At 44.6% G+C, this 20,363-nt stretch overlaps 1 protein-coding gene across 1 annotated transcript; it reads right to left on the reverse strand.

Moving 5' to 3' along the window:
• Positions 1–5,301: 5,301 nt before the first annotated feature.
• TRA2B (transformer 2 beta homolog) lies at positions 5,302–20,315 on the reverse strand. Its single transcript, XM_086843236.1, has 9 exons — positions 20,128–20,315; positions 13,903–14,036; positions 10,361–10,523; positions 9,933–10,121; positions 9,046–9,161; positions 8,331–8,414; positions 6,537–6,599; positions 6,009–6,082; positions 5,302–5,716 (listed from the first exon to the last, which is right to left on the reverse strand). The coding sequence occupies exons 1-9, from the start codon at positions 20,161–20,163 to the stop codon at positions 5,706–5,708; spliced, it is 870 nt and encodes a 289-aa protein (XP_086699362.1). The 5' UTR covers positions 20,164–20,315; the 3' UTR covers positions 5,302–5,705.
• Positions 20,316–20,363: the final 48 nt, after the last annotated feature.

Genomic DNA, 20,363 nt, shown 5'->3' on the forward strand with positions numbered 1-20,363 from the left:
GAAACCACCACAGCCCAGCACCCCCAAACCCTACTCTGCCCTGGAGCCCACTGCACCCATCACCCCTGACTCCAGCACCCCCGATCCCATTACCACGACCCCAAACTCTGCCCCAGAATCCACCACAGCCCAGCACCCCCAACCCTTCAGGAGTTCCTTCAGGGAGAGGAAAACCGTTTCGCTCAGGAACCCAAGAAAATAAATAAGAAATACATCTTTATATCTATTTATTTATCTACATAATTACTTAACACAGTTAAAACAAATAAACAAGCATGATAAATAATATAAACAATAATTTTTTTGCAATGCTTCTTTTCGGAAAATAAGAATGTGCGAACTCTTCCCAGCCCAGATCCAACCAGCCATCACTGCATGTGATCCCATCATCGGGAAGGCTCCAGGAGATGCCAAACCGGTGCCAGACACTCCAGCCACGAGCTGTGCACGTTCTCTGCCTGTTGGTAGGTGGCTCCTGCAGCCTCTGGGGCTCTGCTGAACGGTGTCCTCAGGTCACCAGGAGTTGGTACCACCACCTGCCTGCAGGCAAAGTGACATTTTTCTCCCCTTTTGAGAAAAAAAGCCTAATCCTTGTAGAAGCTCATCGAGGACATGATTGGAGACAGAAATAAGGTGCAGAATAACCCTGTCTGGGTGGGTGACAAGTGGCCTTATGCTCTTGGAACAAAGCGTTGTGTCCAGGGCCAGGCATCCCTTCCTGCGCTGGGCGGGTGAAGGGCAGTATTCTGAATTCCCCAGATTTTAAGGCAATTAAGGACACAAACCACCGCTCCCCCTGCTGCTCCATCCCACTGCCAGTCTTCCCTGGCATACAGAGATGGATGGAGTAGGAATAGCGGTGACGGGTGCTCGATGCCATGCCTACAGCAAAAATAGATGTGGTTGGGCTGCGATGATGCAAAGCCAGAAGAATCCTTCTCCAATTTCTTCGGCTTTGCTTTCAGCGTGGCTCCTGCCTGGCTGTCATTTGTCACCAGTGCTCGTGGCTCCTGCATCCCCTGCACATTTTTTGGGTGATTTTAGGCTGAAATTGGTTGATAAAGTCCTTTTCAAAGATCTTTCCCTTTTTCAGGTCATTCCTGCCTCCTCAGGGATGAGCTATCAACGGGAAAGGAGCAGAAGCTGCTGGTTCATTGTGTGAGGTCGCTGCCACTGGGAAGCAGTGGGAGAAACATGAGTTTTTGGCATTTACTACTCAAAACAGCCTTCTGCCAGAGCTGGATGCAACAGAGGAGTCTCCTGCAGTTACCTGCATGAGCTCATCCCCCCTGCCCCTGATTTTTGGTTTTGCAGAAAGAGCTCAACAAACTTCTGCAGATGATTTCCAACCCTATGGAGCTGGTAACTGTTTTCCAGTTTTGGTGGATCTGTCGTGGTCCACATGTGATGCTCAAGGGAAGTCTGTGCTTTGGGGAGGAAGATTTCAGAGCAGTGGTACAAAACAGCTGGAGAGGCAGCAACTAGATGGAAAAAAGGTCCTAAAAGCGGTGCAGGATCCAGCAGGAAAGGGAAAGCATCTTCCAAGGGCAGCCTTGCAAGCAAGATCATTCCTCCCTGGAAAGAGATGCCAGCATGGAATGAGTTTGGAATGCAGCAGCAAGACTGATAAAATGAGCAAAAGGCCATGAGAGGTTGAAGGAGGGTTTGTTTAGTCTGGAAAACGACAAGATAACCTGCTGTGTCTGAAGGGCTGCCTTGAAAAAACAGGACAAACTAGGAAAAAAACAATGGTTGATGGGAAGAAGAGGAGATGCCGTTCCACAGCTGGAGGTTTTGGGAGGAGATTGGGCGAACATCTGGGACTACCAAATCCACGTTGAGGCCAGCCTGGGGGGGTTCCTGAGTCTCCTCAAAGCTCAGGATAAACAGTCTGGACCACAACTCCATTTTATCCTGAGCCTTTGGAAAGCCTGTCTTGGAGAAGGCAGGTTGGGATCCACGAGGTTTCATCACCCTGTTCTGGCAGACTGGCCTTACTGGGATTTGCACTCAGGGCACTGTTTGGGCTCCTGCTAACGGAGCAGGCTGTGTTGGGATCTCTCCTTGGATCCCACATCCCCAGAGGGTGTTTGGAACAGGACAGAGGAAAGACAGTGGGGTGAGGGAGCCAGCAGGGCTCCAGAAGTTACCCCAGGAGGCTGCAGTAATCCAGCAGGAAAAGCCCAGCGACCTGGCCCAGGAGGAACCTGCCTCACCTCTCTGACCTGCAAGTTTTCCCTGAATCCTCAAGGATATTTTCCACTATTCATCATGCAGAGAATCTCAGGAGAGCTTCATCCTGCCCATTCACTGTTAGGATTGGGAACAAGGTGGGAATGCAGCTGTTCTTTGCTCCATGGGGACACCTCTGGCTGCAGAGTCTGCACAGGCGAGGCAGTGCCAAAACAAAGCCCCGAGTAAACCCTGTCCTAAAAAAGAACCCATTTCCCTCATGGAAGGACTTGGTTTGCTCTCCCAACCTCATGGCAGAGGTGACTCTGTGCCACGATGCAGCACAGTGGGATCAGGATGTGCTGCCAGAGCACCTCCCACCTGCCCCTCACCACTCTGAGCAAACCACGAGGCAGCTCCAGGCTGGGCTGATCCCAAATTTCCCTCATACAGAGGCGATGAACCATCTGAAATGTGGTTTTTGGCTTTTAGAAACCTCCCAGTCAGAGAATGGCGCAGATGCTACGGCAGTGAGGGAAGAGCACCAAGGACTGGCATGGAAGCAGCCCATCTTGGGAGGTGGGATTATCCCTCAGGAAGAGCAGAGCTGAGAAAATAATTCACAATTTGGCTGGAAAATGCATCCATGCTTTTCAATTGTTTTGCTCACCCTTTGCTGGGACATGAGTGGAAATCTACCCACTACTCACTGGATTCCAGAAGTTTCCAAGTCTGTAACAGTCAGGAATGCTGAGGTGGAGGCACTGGCATGGCTGGGTAACAAAATCAGTGTCTGTGCTAATTACACCTGCACTGGGGTCAAGCACGAGACATTAATGATGGGAATGGTGGATATGGCCCAGCAGCTCCTTCCCAACTAAGTTTTGCTGGCTTTCCCCGGGTGATGTCAAAGGTATGGATCCGTGGGAACAGTGGTGCAGAGGAAAGGCAGGTGGCAGAGACAGGCACCAAGGAGGGTCCTGTGGAGTCGCACACTTCCTACCCAAGCAGGAAAACAAAAGGATTGGCTTCTCCCAGCTGCAGAGCAGCTCCACTGGGATGGGAACACCTGCCTTGTGCGTGATCAATCTACTGGAGCTGGAGTGACCTGCGAAATAGTTTTAACCCAAATAAAGGAGTTGCAAGGAAAAACAGGATTTTTAGGAGCTCCTGGAATTCCAAGAGGAGCAGAGAGCTACTGCACTACTCATGCAAGAGGTGCCTGAATGTACTGAACCCACAACTGCCTTGATACTGCACAGCTCCCTCAAGCTCCACAATCCCTGCAGGCCCCAACTCAGGCCCAGGGAAAGTCAGGAGATGCTGCAGGGACAGGAGCATCTCCTGTGCAGGGAGACTCAAACTGCCCCAGAGGAAATTCCACCTGCATGTGTGGGGAGAGGACAGCCACACAAACAGCTCCTGGTTTCCTTTTTGCCCTCCGCATGCTTCCAAGGTTTTTATTTGTCCTGTGTTGACGGGAAAGCAGGTCAGAAAAGGGCACAGCCTGTCACATCCAGCCAGCAGATGCTGCTCTGGCACAGGATTCCTTGCTGCCCTGGTGGGATCCATGCTGGGGATCAGGGTAGGCTTCCTCCTCCTGCCATGGGTAATTCCTGCCTCACTGCTGCAGAGCACCAGGCCAGGCAGCCGTGGCTTCCAGCACTCCACACCCCACAGCTGCGCCACAGGGCAGCGCTACACCCTGGAGCACCGGGCCCTTCCTGGACTGAGAGCCCTTGGATGATTCAGCAGCAGCAGCAAGTGCTGGGCTCTCCCCACAGCAGCTGCTTCCCCAAACCCCAGGGACAGCTTTAACATGGATTGTGGGGTGCACCCCAGCAAGCTGCCACTCAGACAACATCCATTCCCTCTGGCTCAGTTGGTGGAACTGACATGTGTCTGAGCCTTACCAGCACCCCTGGGCCTCACAATGACATTGAGGGGCTGGAGCATTCCAGAAAAGTGAATGGAGCTGGGGAAGGGGCTGGAGCAGCAGAAGCTGAGGGAGCTGGGAAAGGGGCTCAGCCTGGAGAAAAGGAGGCTCAGGTGGGACCTTCTGGCTCTGCACAACTCCCTGACAGGAGGGGACAGCCGGGGGCGTCAAGCTCTGCTCCCAGGGAACAGGGACAGGAGAGGGAACAACCTCAAGCTGTGCCAGGGGAGGTTCAGGTTGCACATCAGGAGGAATTTCCCCATGGAAAGGGTGGGCAGGCAGCAGGAGCTGCTGAAGGTGGTACAGTCCCCATCCCTGCAGGGATCTGAAAGCCCTGTGGATGTGGCTCTTGGGGACACAGACAAGTGGTCACCTTTGAGTGTTGGGAAATGGCTGGAGTCCATCTTAGAGGGCTTTTCCAAACTGAATTATTCCATGATGCATGGAATATGAGCCTTGCAATGCTCATACCAAGCACAGACCTGGCACAGGAATTTGGGACACACTCAGCACAGAAGCCATATGACACATTCCAAAAAATTTGTCACCAAAAAATGTGCCCACTCAGCCCTGAATGGGCTGGTACTGCTCAAACAATTTAAAATAATTACTGCCATTGTCCATTCTGGACAGTAAAAACAGGGAAATTTTAACAAACACCTGAATAATTTGCAAATCCCTAAGACACCTGGTGTGCTGCTGTTGGCCATCTCCTCTCCAGGCAGCTGAAGCAGGTAGGGCCTGCTCCCTCAGTCCCTTCCTTTGCATCACAGCACACCACTCCTCAAACTTTGTTCCCTACATTCGTAGAAATCATCAGTTTGAGTCTAGAAATTTCCATTATTTCCACAAAACCACACATTCTCACCACAAACCAATGTGGAAAGCTCCTCCAACACAAGATTAAAAAATAACTGGCTCACAGATCCAAGTGCAAATTCATTATGTGGTATGACAGATAAACAGTCAAGTGTTGGCCTAAAATCTTTTAAACACAAGAGGCAACAGCTGAACACTCAAATGAGGGATTCAGTGTCGATTTCACAAGTGAGAAATGGACTTGAGAAGCACCTGAGGTGCAATTTACTTGTGGCACACCAAAAGACTGGTTCCTCCTGGAAGGAATGGATGGCACTTGCCCTGGGATTAACTCCATGCTTTTGTTTTCTTGGCAAAAATAAGTAGGAAAGAAAAAAAACAAACATCTTTTTATTTTATTTTCTTGTCTCACTTTCAGAAAGCATTTTACACAGGTTTGTATCTTGGGAATAACTTGGAATCAGTAGAAAAAACTAACTCAACAGTTTGTGTCTTTACAATAGAAACCTCTCAGGAATCAAAATGGAGACTAAAAAAATACATGCAAAACATACTCCTTTCAAAACACACCTGGAAACAAAGCACCAAACTACACAAATATGCAGAATGAAACAGCATTGAACACCACAGAAGTTGTCTTCATAAAAGGTGTAAAAGTCACCTAATTCACTAGGCACTGTCACTTGGTTAAACAGAAGAGACAATAAAAAAATATTGTCCACAAACTTGCAATTTCAACTCAAAGGCTGTAGCTAGAAATTCCTCTATGTGTCATGCTTTAATAGCGACCTGAAAGACAAAAACCCAACAGTCAGACTTTCAAAGGTTGGGGCTCAATAAAATACCCACACCCAAATCAATCTTAGGGGACACAGAAGCTCAAAAGAAATTCAAGAAATGGGAAATTTACTTTTGAGAGGTGAACTCTGTGACTGAGCCAGGCCCAGTTAAGGCCAGGTTGGATGGGGCTTGGAGCAAGCTGGTCTGTGGGAAGTGTCCCTTCCCATGGCAGAGCGTGGAATGGGATGAGCTTTAAGGTCCCTCCCAACCCAAACCATTCCATGAGTCCACGACTACTTACGAGGTGAGTAGGATCGGGATCTGGACCGGGATCTGTAGCCCCCTCGGCTGTAGTATGGGGACGGTGACCTCCTCCTGTGACAGGGGTGACACAAACAATCCCTTTGTTAAAACCTGCACAGGTGAGTGCCAGCAGCTTAATGTGGGTAGCTCTAATTCCATCCTGGTCTCAGGAATGCACTTGGGAAAGCTAACAAGCTTGGGAGACCTGATCAACATTTCCACTGGGCAACAGAGCAATGATTTCAATTCTCTTTTTTCTTACCAGGATTATTTTTTACTAACACAGCAAATACAAGCTCTTGCACTCACAATCTGCTCTCATGTGAATTTAGTCTGAAGCCAAGAGCATCCCACACAAGCAGGGTAAGCCAAATCCACCTTCACTTTTAATCTGAATTACTTGTTGAAGGTGAAGATTTCCTTGACTTGCAGTCAAGTCCTACAGCCAGGCACTCCCAAACCCCTCTAATCCAGGCATTCCCAAGTTTTGTGTTTCCTTGCCTAGTTCCACTAGTCCAGTACACACCTGTAAAACTGATCCCTGTCCTGAACAGCTCTCCAGCCTCCTCCGCCGCCACCACCTCCTCCTCTGTGAAAACAAAATGACGACTTTTAGGAATTTAAAAAATAAACAAAAAGTTCACTGTACAAAACCCCCCCATCATCAGAGTAAGAAAATGACATGAAGACATTAGTTCTTATACCAGATGATGCTGACTTACTTAATTTAACATTGATTTTTAAACACTTACCTACACAAGGAAAATCCTTTTACCTATTATTTTCAAGTAGCAAGATCAACTCACTATCCTGAGGAAAAGTATGGATTCCAAGGTGGAAAACCTTCCCATCCTGACATTTTAACACTTTTGAGTCATGTTTAAACACAAAATGTGATGTGACTTATAGAGAGCTGAAACATCACCCTACAGCATTGAGTGGCTGCACTGAAACCTCCTCAGACTCAGATTAGCAAAGCTCCAAATGGAGACTAAATCAAGTTTAAAGCCTTCCCCAGTTGTTTATGGGGGATTGCTTTTCTTAAAGAATATTACCTTATTTACAGACACTTCTTCAGGCAAAATTAAGCCTCCCACAGTAACAAGGCGAAACTGAAGTTTTAATTCCCATTTGTCACTACATTTCCCTTAAGGCTTTATTTTCAGAAGGTAGGGAATGCAAAGGAATCGTTACCAGTGGAATTTTTAGGGTGGGGTGTGCAATGCTCCACTGCATCTTGAACAATTCCAACTTTTCCTTCCTCAGGGAAGCACTCACAACATAGTAACACCTCTCTCCCTCAACCAACCCAGGTCTGCAGGAGGGGAAAGTAGCAGACCATGACATTTTTCAAGTAGCCACACACAAGTCATTTGTGGCTCCGCATTTATTCACAGAATCCTAGAATGGTTTGGGTAGGGAAGGGACCTTAAACACCATCCAGGGGCAAGCCCTGTCACAAGTAAGGACACTTCCCACCAAAGCAGGTCATTCACTGGCTCTCTCCTGACACAATCACAACTGGTAACATTCACAAATCCCTGTCAGGATGAAAAGGCACCACTTAAGCACTGAAGACTTGGGCCCATAGCGTAACTTTAACATGGAATTCTGCAATTGCAGGAATGCCTGGTAGTGCAGACAGAAAATATCAACTCTTATCTTTGTGTTCAACTTAACAGTGTCCCAGAAATTGTGAGGATTTTGCAAGGGACAAGGATTTTGATGGAAAATGCAGAAAACCAATTTCTCTATTACCAAAACCAACTGCACCCCAACCATGATTACACACACATCCAACCTGACAAGGGATGTTTAAAAAGCTTTTTAATACAGATGCCCAACACATGCTCCAATCCCCAATTCCTTATTTTTGGCAACATTTGAGGTGCCATAATTATCAGCAGGAGATACTGGGGACCACTGAAATTTCCCACTTTTTATCTACTACTACAATGTGCTCAAAATTTAAGTAGACACTTTAATACCAACTCAAACATTAATCTGCACCATTTCTGTGCTAACAGATGAACCGACTAAAGATTCAAAAAGGAAAGCACAATGAACACTTAGCGCAGATTCAGAAAACACTTTGGACTAAGGCAGGCCACAGGTTAAACATCATCAAGTGTTTCTCAATCCAAATAATATAATTTGTATTGAGCAGTAATTTTGGTGAAAATTTCACAGGAAAATTCCAGATTGACAGTGAGTGCAAAAATATTCTGGAATAGTTATGTAGGATGAACTGCCTAATGCTTGCACAAGCAGATGAGAAAACAGAGTTTAGAAAGCAGCAAAAGATTCCAAATATGCTCACCTGTATGACCTGCTGTAATAATCACGGTCATCGTAGCCTCTGTCATAGCCTCTGTCATAGTAATCTCGCCGCCGTGAGCTGCCACTGCAAAGAGGGAAGGAAATTGCATTTGCTAAGATACAAAACATTAACTTTGTCTGCAGTGTGGTAAATTCACATGATTTAGCCGAGGTTACATTGTTACTTCCTATCCTCACAGTTGGAAGACTGCAAGTACTCCTGTTTCCCACCAGTGCAGGTGGTGGGAAATTACTACTTAATGAATTGTTATTTAAATGCTAGAACTTTCAGTTATTTTCCTCAGCCTTTAGGTATCACAGGCACATTCCATTCCCAGACAAGTCTTCATTCACTTTTAACTCTCAAAAAGCTCCTGTTCAATCAACTTTCTGACTTAAAAATCAGAAACCTTTAGTCTCAACACAACATCACCATAACCACCAGTAAGCTGAAAGTCTTGGGAAGTGAACTGGGGAACGACTCGGGAAAACTATTTACACTGCTGGCAACTGGAAGTCAAAAGTGCAGGGTGTGAACACAGCAAACCACTAATCCCAAATGTTAAATGAATTAATTAATGCGTAAGCCCCAAGAAACCGGGAAAACCACTCAGAATCAGGTCTCTCAGGGACAGGAATTTTTACAGAATCATGAATCCTATCCTGTACTGGTTTGGGGGGAAAAAAACCCAGCCAAAACCATGGACACAACTTACTAAGTGGGTCTTCCCATATAGATTCCAGGGGTTGGTGTGTGAGGTCTTTTTGTTATGGAAAAGTCTACCCGGATCCTTCTTCCATCCAGCTCCATTCCATTGGCACGTTCCTTTGCCTAAGGAGTGACAGAAGAACATTAGCTGTAGGTATGAACTTCAGCAACTACACAACATTTCTAACCGCTCCTTTAAGTGTAGAAATGTCCTAAAAAACGGCTGATTGGAGGCAGGTCTGAGTGTCACATCTTACAGTGAATGCACTGTGTAAGATGCTCTAGGCCAGCTGGACTTAAGTGCCTGTAACCACTGACTAAAATCCTGAAAGGAACATCACCGGGCAATTGTTTTAAAGCCTCTGACATGATTAAGAGCAACCTTTCAACAGGCTGATGTAGGGACATGTAAAACATTTACAGGTTAAAAGAACACCACTAAGATATTCAAATACATCCTTCAAATGACCATAACCTTGCATTAAGATCAGAGTCACAAATAACAAGTAAAAAACCAACAACACTTGTGTTTTGGGTTTTTTTTTGTCTGCCAAGTAGCAGCACCTACACATAAAGCTCCAACCCAACACGGAAGCTTTCATGCCAGATGTGGAAAAGACTGGAGACCTTCTGGAGTGGAGTTTATGCAGAATATAAGTCTTTCCCCAGCCCATGAAGGGCAGCTCTACAAGGACAGGTGTGAGCATAGGATTCTCTACTGGGTGACTACAGAATTCCCAATTCATAATTCATTCTGCAGCATTTTTAAGGCCAAATCAGATTCCAACTATTTTTCAGGCTATGAGTTTCCCCTGGCTATACACTGTGTCAGAACATACACCCCAGGAGGTCAGAGCCCAGCAAACACAGCCCATACTGTGCACCCCAACCTACCTCCTTGGCATCCTCGACGTTCTCGAAGTAGACGAATGCAAACCCTCGGGAGCGCCGTGACTGCTGATCGTACACGATGGAAACGTCGGCAATGGGCCCATACTTGGAGAAAACCTCTCGCAGGTCTCGTTCTGTAGTGTACAGACTCAGCCCAAACACTCCAAGACAACAGTTTGGATCAGGATTTGCCTAAAGGAAGGGACAGAGATATTAGAATGAAATTAGGTTTATTTGCAGTGCAACATATTTCTCAAGTTGTGACTGTCAGTGCTTGAAGATGAACAGCAACAAAGGTGGGGCTGAGATTTAGGTCACCTGCTAATAGCCACTAATAAATTCAACCTACAGGAACAAAAGCCATTCACAGAACCCCTTTGTGTTTCTCAGGGCACAGAGACGATTCCAGGATGCATCCAGGACACACATACCCTGTTCCCAATGTGACGCCTCCGAGTAGACATGGGGGAATGGCTGTGACTGTGCCGTCGCCGGTAGTCCCGACTGTACGACCTGCTTCTGGATCTCCTGTGGGAGCGGGACCGGGAGCGGGACCTGGTGTAGTGTCTGCGGGAACTCCTCCTTGATCTAGACCTGAGGGAAGGAAGAGAAAGGTACAGTGTTGGGCTTGTTGGCGTGTTTAACATTTCAAAAATCCATCAGATAGTTACAAAAAGCTCAAATAACTGTTTCCCCAAATTCTGCAGCACCACATACCTAAGCTATAATCCATTTACTCACTACCCTCAATGACTGTCGCTAAATCTTTACTATCAGATTACTGCAGATGCTCTCAGGGCATTCTTGCTGTAGTACAGGAACTTACACTGATCAATCAGCCCTTCATTTAACAAAGCTACCTGGGTGTGACATACTAGTGCTTAAATATTCAGTGTTTAGTGTAAAAGCAAGTGGGATGGCTTTCTTTTCCACATGTATCAGACAAAGGGACCAGTAAATATGCTTTAACACAAAGCATGCACCACTGAGGGGGGCACTCTCTTGGTGGTGCCTTGGGTAACACTGACAAGCAAATGCATTCTTTAAAGTCTGGCAAATACCCCTGAAACAGAGCTGAGCATAATCTGAAGAAATCAAGCCTGAGCTGGCTCATTTACCTGCTGGTATTTCAGCAGTTATTTAGCACTGCTTGTTCATGAATATTTACATGTTCACTCTTGTAAGCGCATTTATGCAAAGGTGCAACTGCTCATCAATTCCTTTTTCCCCAAAAAGTATTTTCTTACATCACAAGTTCTGTGGACACGAGGGCCTAACACTCTTCAACTCCTTCTCCCAAAGAAGCCTTCCCAACACAGCCAATCCTAGAGGAGAAGCTGGACACTCACAGGGGCTACTACACCTGATCTTCATCTGCTGATGGCTGCACTAAGTAACCTGCATTCCACACCACTCCAAAGAAAAACTCCTGCAAGGCTAAGAAGTGCAATAAACAGTGTAACAGTCAATGGATCTGAGTCACAAATTGCTGATTTCCTAGCTCTGTCTTAAATGTCCCCCTCCTCTAATTCCACAGCAGCACCACCCCACTGGCATGAGGGAAGCTCTGAACCTGAACTGCTTTTACTCCTGAGCATTTAACAGCTTCTTCCAGGGGTTTCTCAACAAGTGTCACAGCCAAACTGTTCAATCTATCTCCTCAAAAAGCACCTCCAACCTCATCAAGAGTGAGACAGAAAAGCTCAACTTAAAATGGATATCCATGTCCAGGAGAAATTAATTCAGCATGTTACATTACAGCACTTTTCACTACGTATTTATAGACAAAACATGATTTTTTGCAACGAAATTAAAAAAGAGAACTTCCCTGAAGCTGTGAAAACAGTAAAAACATAGAGAAATTATAATATCAATAGCAAAAACAAGAAGCTCCACACATGCACACAGCCACATTTCAGCCACTGACATAGGAAAAAAAAAATAAAGCAAACTCAGAACTGATATTTCAAGAACCAGAATGGTATCAGCCAAAGATAGGAGATACAAACTTCAATAAAAGTAGATTTTAAAATCAAGTATATCCACACCCCAACTGATAAAAACACCAAGACACAGGTTGGTTCCCAAATCAAAGTTTAATTTATAAGCTGGTAACTCAAAAAATACATTTGCAACAGAAACTACCAAGAAATATATAAGTTATCACAGGGTTATTTCTCTGGGAAAGCCAGAGTTCAATGATCTGCCCATGACCACATCCCAGTGTGTGACAGCACTGAACAGAGATTAAAGTATGTTGTTTCTAATTATGTGCCTCGACACAATTCTGTCCAAATCCACTAGTCAACACTAACTCTGACATGTAATTCTGTTACCTCCAGCCATAGGCATCTTCAAGATAGCTGTTAAATGCTCAGGAAGCCATGGTACTTATAAACTTCTACTTTTTGCTCATCAAAAAGTAGAAAGGCAGTTGCTAGGGCATTATTTACACACTTTTTATTGCAAAAGTAAGATCTGTCAGGTCTCTCATAAATTCTACAGCTTATATTTGCTTCTTCAGAATTGAGTACGATCTGTGACTGCATTTTTACTCAGTATTGTGGTTACTCTACAAGTGGGAAATGTTTTAAGGAGTATGAAATCCCTGGAGTCATATGGTTTAAGGAGCAGAAGAATATGCTGAGAGGTGTCCTGACTTTGTTGTTCTAATATTAAAAGGTCCCCCAAAGGTGTTTTCAGCCTCCCTCCCCCAAGGTTTTCAAACCTCAACTGGATAAAAGCCCTGACAGCAGGGTCTGAGCCCAGAGCTGAATGCCTGAGCAGGATCTGGGGCTGGGCCCTTCCTGAGCTGCCCCATCATCTCTCACTGCTGGCACTCTCACAGGTCACTCCAGTGGTACTACTCTAACAAGTATTTATTCATTTTATTTGACACATTTCTTCTTACACTACAAGGACTGTCAGATACATGATATGACACTTGTGACTGTGCCTGAATTAAAAAAACTCATTCTTCTGGTGTCAAAGCTTCCCAGCTACCTTCCTTCTCACAAAAGCCTTTCTGTTCAATCTTGCAAGATTTAACACCCTCTTTGATAGTGTTTTCAATCGTGGGAGATTGCTGACAGCACAGTATCTTCCTCCAGCCTGCCCCTCAGGCTTTGGCAGTTCATTGCTTGTTCACATAAGAAGTGCATTGTGAACAGCTCACCTGAAAAACACACTGCTGAAACCTCACCTTTTTTAGCCTGAATGCCTACGAGTAAAGAAATGATCAACACATTCATTTCTGTAGTCAGCAGTCAACTAGCTACTCTTAAAAGAGGAATTCTGACCCTGCACACAGCTTGTTTGGCAGGTGAGTATCAGGAGAGGTAATACAGTACAAATAGGCACGTGGATGTTTGTGCTGCCACATGACAAATACAATAAGCAAGCTCTCCACAACTTTTCTGGAGAGCTTTCTAATATTCAAAGCTGTTAATTTTCAAACATTCATTATTTATTTTCTAATATTCAAAGCCTGTTAATTTTCAAGTGAAATCAACAGATTTAAAATGTCAAACTGTGAAATTCACATTTATTTCTACTGCTTTTCACTACTCCAGGAACATCACTGTTTCCAGTACAGAAACATAATACATGAATGTGGCTTAAAATGGGAAATCTGCTGATGCACCAAACTCTGTCAATGCACAGCAAAACTAAGACCTAAAGCTCCTAGTACTCCACGCTCAGACACAAGTCAATATGCGAAGAGATAAAAGGCAGGCACCTCCAAAGTGTATCAGCAAGGATACACACCTACATAGCTGATTTAACTGTTGGAAGAAGCAGCAAAAATATCTAAATTTATAGAATTTGGCTTTCCCAATCCTGAAACCACACATGCCCCTTTGTATTCCATGTCCACACAAGATCCAGTAACTCTGGGAACAGAACTGGCTAAGCTGGGTTACCTCTGACAATCATCTGACTTGTGAGGAAGAGGAAAAAGAAGCAAACTCACCTGGATTCAGACCTGGATCTAGATTTTGACCTGGAGCGCCTGGAATCCTCCTTAGAGCGAGATCTTGCAGGGGTGTGCCTCCCCGACTTGCCAGACCCATGAGCACTTCCGCTTCTGGAAGCAGAACGGGATTCCTGCACGCAGATATTGAAAGCCTAATTTGTACACAATTCCTTGTTCACCTACGGGCTGTAAACAAGCTCCAGTGAAATAAATGGTAAATATTCATAGCTATGTGTCCGGGCAGTCGGCATTAGCACTGCCTAGATTTTTAAGGAGGTTTTTTTTTTTTCCCTGGTAGACACTTCTTTACCCTGCATGTACTTTTGCTATTAAACAGATAATGCATGCATGTTTAGCAAAATATACAGGGACACATAAACAGACTAGTAATTACTTAGCGTAGTGCTTTCAGATTCCAGATTACTTCTTATCTTAACTTCATTTTTATTCCTTTTCTTCATTCTTCCGTTTCAAATTCTGACTTCTTTCATCTTCCCCACTTCACACAAATTGCTCAATATTCTATAAGTGGGACTTCTGGTCTGATAATTAGCATGCATTCACTTTCTTTTTTTTCAAATTTCAGCTTCACTTATTCCTGAGCTTCAAATAATTCTCATTTATAAAACTTGTCAAATGGCGACTTCCGCATTTTCCTTCTTCAACATTAACCTTAATAGAAAAAGAACAGGATGAAGAATATTTAAGAACTCCAGGATAAAATCTAGTGCCAAAACTGAAACTAGAAAAAAAAAAGTGTTGTGGACTTTTACTATAAATGCAGTTCAAGAATTGAATCTACCAAAGCCCTACAATTTTATCAACAGGTTCAGTCAACTCAGTTTAACTTAGCCCTAAGTAGCTGAATTTGCTATTTATGCCTGTATTTAATAGCAAGTGCAACTGGATCAACTGAGTACCTACTAAGGAATTGCAGCATCAGGAAACTCAAAGTAATTTGCACTATCAGCCACACACTGAGACAAAATCACCAAGGAGTGACTCCAGTGAGGTCCTGCTGCAGCCACTGACAGATGTGCTTTTGAATGCAGAAAGCACCGCACGGCTGGTCCTTCTATGAACTCCAATTATCTGAATTTTGGGCCCCTCCTGGTGTGAAGGTTTAGGAGCACACATCCCCAGCTGCCTGCACAAGTGGGATTACATGTGCAGGCTTTGTGTTTCCACAGAAATCTGAATTTCCCACTGACCAGAACTGCATTTGTGCCCCACACTCCAAACTACTCTGGAATAACGCCCCACCTGCTCTGTTATTTACTGGCAATCTCCTCATGACCTAATTAGCAGTTTCAACTTGTGTATTTTTATTTTTTAATCAGTACAATGCTTGACTTTAGTCATATGCCTTAAACACCTGAACACACTAGTAGAAAGTATTCTTCATTTAAAGACATCAGAGAAAATTTACAATTCAGCAGAATTATACTTCCTTCTAAAAACAATCCTGAATTTAGTGTAAATTCTGATGAAGAAAGCTCACTAATGACACTGGGTACCAGATTTTTCTCAAAAATCCCTTGTTTTATCTTTCTAACATGTCTTAAACTTGAACACTAACTCAACAGGAATCCTGTACTAAGCATTCAGAAATTCATTAGCTAACCCAAAACTTAATTATGCTTCAACCACTTCCATACAACTTTAACCAAATGTTACCAGCTTAACCTACCATACAGGGGAAAGAAACATGACATAAAGGATAAAGCAGGTTTGCAATTAATCCCAAGAGCAACAGAAATAGAACTAAGTTGGCCAACGTTGTATTCTTCATAAAGATGTTTAAGGTTTTGCTCTAAACTACAGCTTCCCCATGTACTAACACTGCAAAGGGCAGGGAGAATATTAGAGAGCAATTTAAATTACAATTAACTAATTTAACCTAAATCAATTACTACCTTCCAAAGAAAACACTCCAGAGATGAGTTCTGAGTTAATGTATGCATTTTGCCTCAAGAAGTCTTAGCTCTTCAACAAAGTTAGACAAAGTAAGATTGAAGAAGGACTAAAACCCAAATTAAGGCTGCTTTTCACCTGAGAAAAAATACCTCAATTCATAAAAGATTATCTGGGCTAAACAGAAGGAGCTGTGGTCAAACACAGGTGGTCTGAGACCAGAAATAAAAGGAGAAATGCAGGTTTGGAGGGAAGCAGTTGAGAGGATTTTGCCCACAAATACACCCCAAACCCTTTTTCAGAGCTTTTAGAAGTCAAAAAGCTTTGAAGAATTTAGTAGAGAATAGGTAATTCTTCATACATTTGGTACATTTTTCAGGCAATCTTTGCTGTATTTTGTTAAGGTTGATGTGGAATCTGGACACCGAGGAGCTGAGCTTAGGAAGAAGTCTTAGACACAACTATTGACCTAAATTTAAACAATTAAACTGCTGGCCTATTTTCATTCAACTCCTTTGAATTTCATATTTCCCAGGCTTTAAACATCCACTTTTTTTTCCAGATCATCCTTCAATCCACCACACTTTACAGGATCATGGCACTTCTTTATTCCAGCTGTAAAGGAATTCAACTCACGTCCCCTGCTCTGGATATCACCAGGACTGGTAATAACCCCCAAAATAACCAAGTTACCCCTTTTCCACCCCAAGCCCCAGGAAATCCTCCCTATCCAAAATTCCAAGAACCAGAGACCTGCAACACTGCAAATTTATTTTACACCCTAGAGGGTTCACATCAGTCACAGCTCATATCTTCCATCTGGTTTTGTTGTTCTTTATATGTTCTTTTTTCTTTTCCTACTCCTTGCTTTCACTCTGTGAATTTGAAGTTACTGAAAAATGCTGAAGTATGCTCCTGGCATGACATGTGGTAGAGGGAAGAAACAACTCTCCTTACCCTGCCTATATTCCAGCACTGCTAGTCAGCAGATCCAGACAGTATTCACTAAACAATAACCATTTCCCCCCCACTAACTTTGTCAAGTGTGGACTTAACCTCCCTCCCCAGATCCCTTGGTCTTTATCAACAGTTCTTCCCCTTCATCAGGCATGAAGTCCTGGAGTCCAGGCTTGTGGCTCTTTCCAGACCTCAAGCATGTTTAAACCAAGTGTAATAACGCCAGGATGCCTTTAACAGCTCTAAGCACATTCACAAAAGGCGTTACAGCTGCTGAGCAGGGAATGTCCCAACACAGGATTATTTGGGGGGCAGTAGGTATGAAAGGTGATGCTGAGATCCCGGTTTTCCTCACAGGAACAGAAGTTACAGATTTCAGTCAGTAACGTAAGATACAGAGAAATAAAGGTTTTATAATAATATATTCCTATGAAGTTATGTATTTCCACTTGTTTTCCTAAGGAAAGGTGCAGCCTCACATGACATTATCCGATCTGCAGCCTCTTATTCAAGGTGTCACTGTGCTGACTCCACGTTCTCCAACCTCTCCATTATGGAAGTTGCCTCTCTTCCCCTGAGGGACATGAGATCACTGCTATGGGAGCTGGGGATTCACTCGAGGGAGAGCAGAACCATACCTTTCCACAGGTTTCCAAACTCCACACAGAAAGAACAGAGTGTTTTGAACAATTAGGCCACAGCTTCCTCCCACCACCTCTGCCACCGGCCCTGTGGGCTCCTCCAGTGCCCCAAGCTGGCAGGAAATTAATCCATCAGCAAAACCCAAACTATCTTCTGACAGGTTTGGGCACTGAATCAGCTCCCTATGAGGTGCCATCAAGTGCCAGTTGGTGAGGGAGGAACACAGGGAATGGTCTATCCCTTTGGTGGCACTGAGTGATCAGCTCATGCCTAATCTCAAACTGCTTCCTCAGACCACCTCCTCACACAATTTAGTAATAAAAATCACTCTTTTTTGAAAAGACACGTATTAAATACCTTGGAAGCAATCTGTAATTTGCGCTTTTATACATTAAAACCGAAAAGACCCAAACATAACCCCCCACCCTGACTTGCACATTGAACAGCTTCTGACCACATACCAAGCCATCATAATTAACTAATTCACAAGGTAGGACTCATTAATTTGGCTTTTAACTCGTCTTTTTCTAACCCCTCCATGCCTGTTCAGTGAGAACAATTTCAATGAAAACAAAATTAAGTTGGAAAACAATGGCACTGCAGCACAACAACAACATCTCAAGTATATTACAGTATTTAAGTACTGGAAGCATTCCATAATTTATAGTTTCTTCAGTCAAAAAGTTTCTAGAGTTCATCCCACTATGGAGCATAAATTGTAAAAGAGAATTCAAGTGGGGATTTTTAATTCTTCTTACATTCCACCCCCCACTTTTAAAAACACCATAATCCAGTGTAAATTCGTGCTGCTGCATAAACAAGTCACATTCCTGGCAAAAGCACCTGGAATTTCTTCATCCCAAAAGCTGCCATGAGGACTCAATCAAGTCAGGCCTGCAAACCAATGCAGCTGGAAATGGAGTAAAACAAGATCCAGCTGACTGAATTCCCAGATCTGACTGACTGAAGGGAACACCACTAAAGGAGAGAGCAAGAGGACAATTCCTGTTGGCAGCCTGAACTTGGGACTGTTTAAGACAGTTACAATCATACTGCAGATTATTTATCCAAACACTAACTCTATTCTGCAGAGACTCCAGCTTGGAAAAGCATAAAAGCCACTGACTCAGTAAAACATAAGCCTTAAGTAAGCAAAAAAACCCATAAATAACACTGGCAAGAGCAGAAGTTGAAAACAAATCCCTGCTCCAGTATGGAATAGCAGGTCTGCAGCTCTATGGTTTCACCTTTACAAACATGTCAATTTTAAACAACTTACCTATTTGAAAGTCCCTAAAGTTCAGACATAACTCATTTTAGGCACTGGAAAAGGCAGGCTACAAATGCTTTAATACATTTTTAAAGTTAAAAATATAGAAAAGCAGTAGATAACAATTTCTGCCCCGATACTCTGCACATTTGTTTCACACAAAAAGACTTTGCTATAGAAGCTTAATTATTTCCACTCTTTCTGACTGAAAACACAATGCAGGTTATTCTAGGAAACTTTATTAAGACTAAATTTGCTTCCAATCTACAAAACAATTAAAGCATCTTTAAAAGAAACTAACACACAAATCATTCACCCAGACCAAAAAAATACCCCCTCACTAAAATAACTTTAGAGTGAATGAAGATACCAATGAAAACACTGGCGCTGGCACGAGCCTATTCCTTAATCCTTGTCTTTCACCATTCACTCCCATTTTTAGCCCTCTGGAGACCGAATTTTTCTACCTTACCTAATTTTACCAGATTTTTCTACTTTACCTACCTTGAAGTAGAAACACTCAGATATGACGGCTTCTTATAGTGGATTAATAAGACAAAGGTATATTCTAAGAAAGACATCACTCAGTATTACTACGTTCTCTAATATTTCTTACCCCGTCCAGTCTAAAATTTAAGAACTTATCACCTCCACAACTCCCTCCGATGCTGCAGCAAAATATTTGAATTATGCTGAAAAAAAATCCCCAAAATACAGTACTGACCCTAATTAAAGACGTCAAAGGCAAACAAGGCTGATGCAGTAAAAAAAAAAAAAAAAAAAAAAAAAAAAAGCAACTACAAATGTGCATCACAAACGTGAAGCTTAGCAAGTCATCTATTTCGAAATTAATAAAAACTCATCCGGACAGTGAGATCTTTCCCAAACGATAAGCTTTGAGAGATATCTGCTGCAGGTTTCACAAAGCGAAGGGGTTGCCTCTGATTATCAAGTCTAAATTAGAGGCGAGCCCGAGCCACCTGGACGCTAGGCCCGAAGAGCAGAGTTATTGTTACAGGCGAGAGGAAGCGAACAGCGGTCTAAATTAAAGAGCAAATCAAGAGTGGGTTGCAAGGCGGCTCTGGAGAGAGAATAATAACAGCGTTCGCCTTCCGCAGGGGTGGGATGAAGGACGAGGGGCCCCTGAGGGCTCGGGGCCGCCATTTTGTCCCTCCCGGGCGCGCGCGGTCCCGGCCCAAGATGGCGCCGAGCACCTCACGCGGGGAGCGGCTCCTCCGCCACCGACGCCGCCATGCCGCCTCACCCGTCTCTCCGCTCCCGCGGAGGCTCCGTCACCCGCGAAAGGGGACACGGGGGGACACGGGGGAACGCGGGGGGCCGCGGGGGCGCCGGCGCCACCCGAAGGCGATGGAAGAGTGTGTGGGAAGGGGAGAGAGGAGGGGCCCGGCCGCGCAGCGCACTCGGGCTCCGTGTATTACCCGCTCGCCGTAGTTTTGCTCCCCGCTGTCGCTCATCGTCCCGTCCCGCCGCTCCTGCCGCTGCCCGAACCGGACACGACCGTCCCCGGCGACAGCGCCGTCCGCGCGGGAAGTGACGAGACCGCGGGGCCGCGCGCGCGCGCTCGGCAGGACACGCCCCTAGGGGGGACAGCCCCGAGCCGGAGGCCGCGCCCACGAGCCAAAGCCACGCCCCCCACGGCGCCGGCCCTGAACTG

Source organism: Cyanistes caeruleus, chromosome 10, assembly GCF_971803275.1.
Source record: "Cyanistes caeruleus chromosome 10, bCyaCae1.hap1.1, whole genome shotgun sequence".
In the NCBI taxonomy this organism is placed as follows: Eukaryota; Metazoa; Chordata; class Aves; order Passeriformes; family Paridae; genus Cyanistes; species Cyanistes caeruleus.

Excerpts from the sequence above, each read along its gene's own strand:
- TRA2B (XM_086843236.1), bottom strand. The coding sequence starts at position 20,163 with ATGAGCGACAGCGGGGAGCAAAACTACGGCGAGCGG. Across the intron at positions 10,524-13,902 it reads AGATCCAGGTCTGAATCCAG|GTCTAGATCAAGGAGGAGTT; the intron begins GTGAGTTTGCTT and ends TCCTTCCCTCAG. Across the intron at positions 9,162-9,932 it reads ACGTCGAGGATGCCAAGGAG|GCAAAGGAACGTGCCAATGG; the intron begins GTAGGTTGGGGT and ends GTCACTCCTTAG.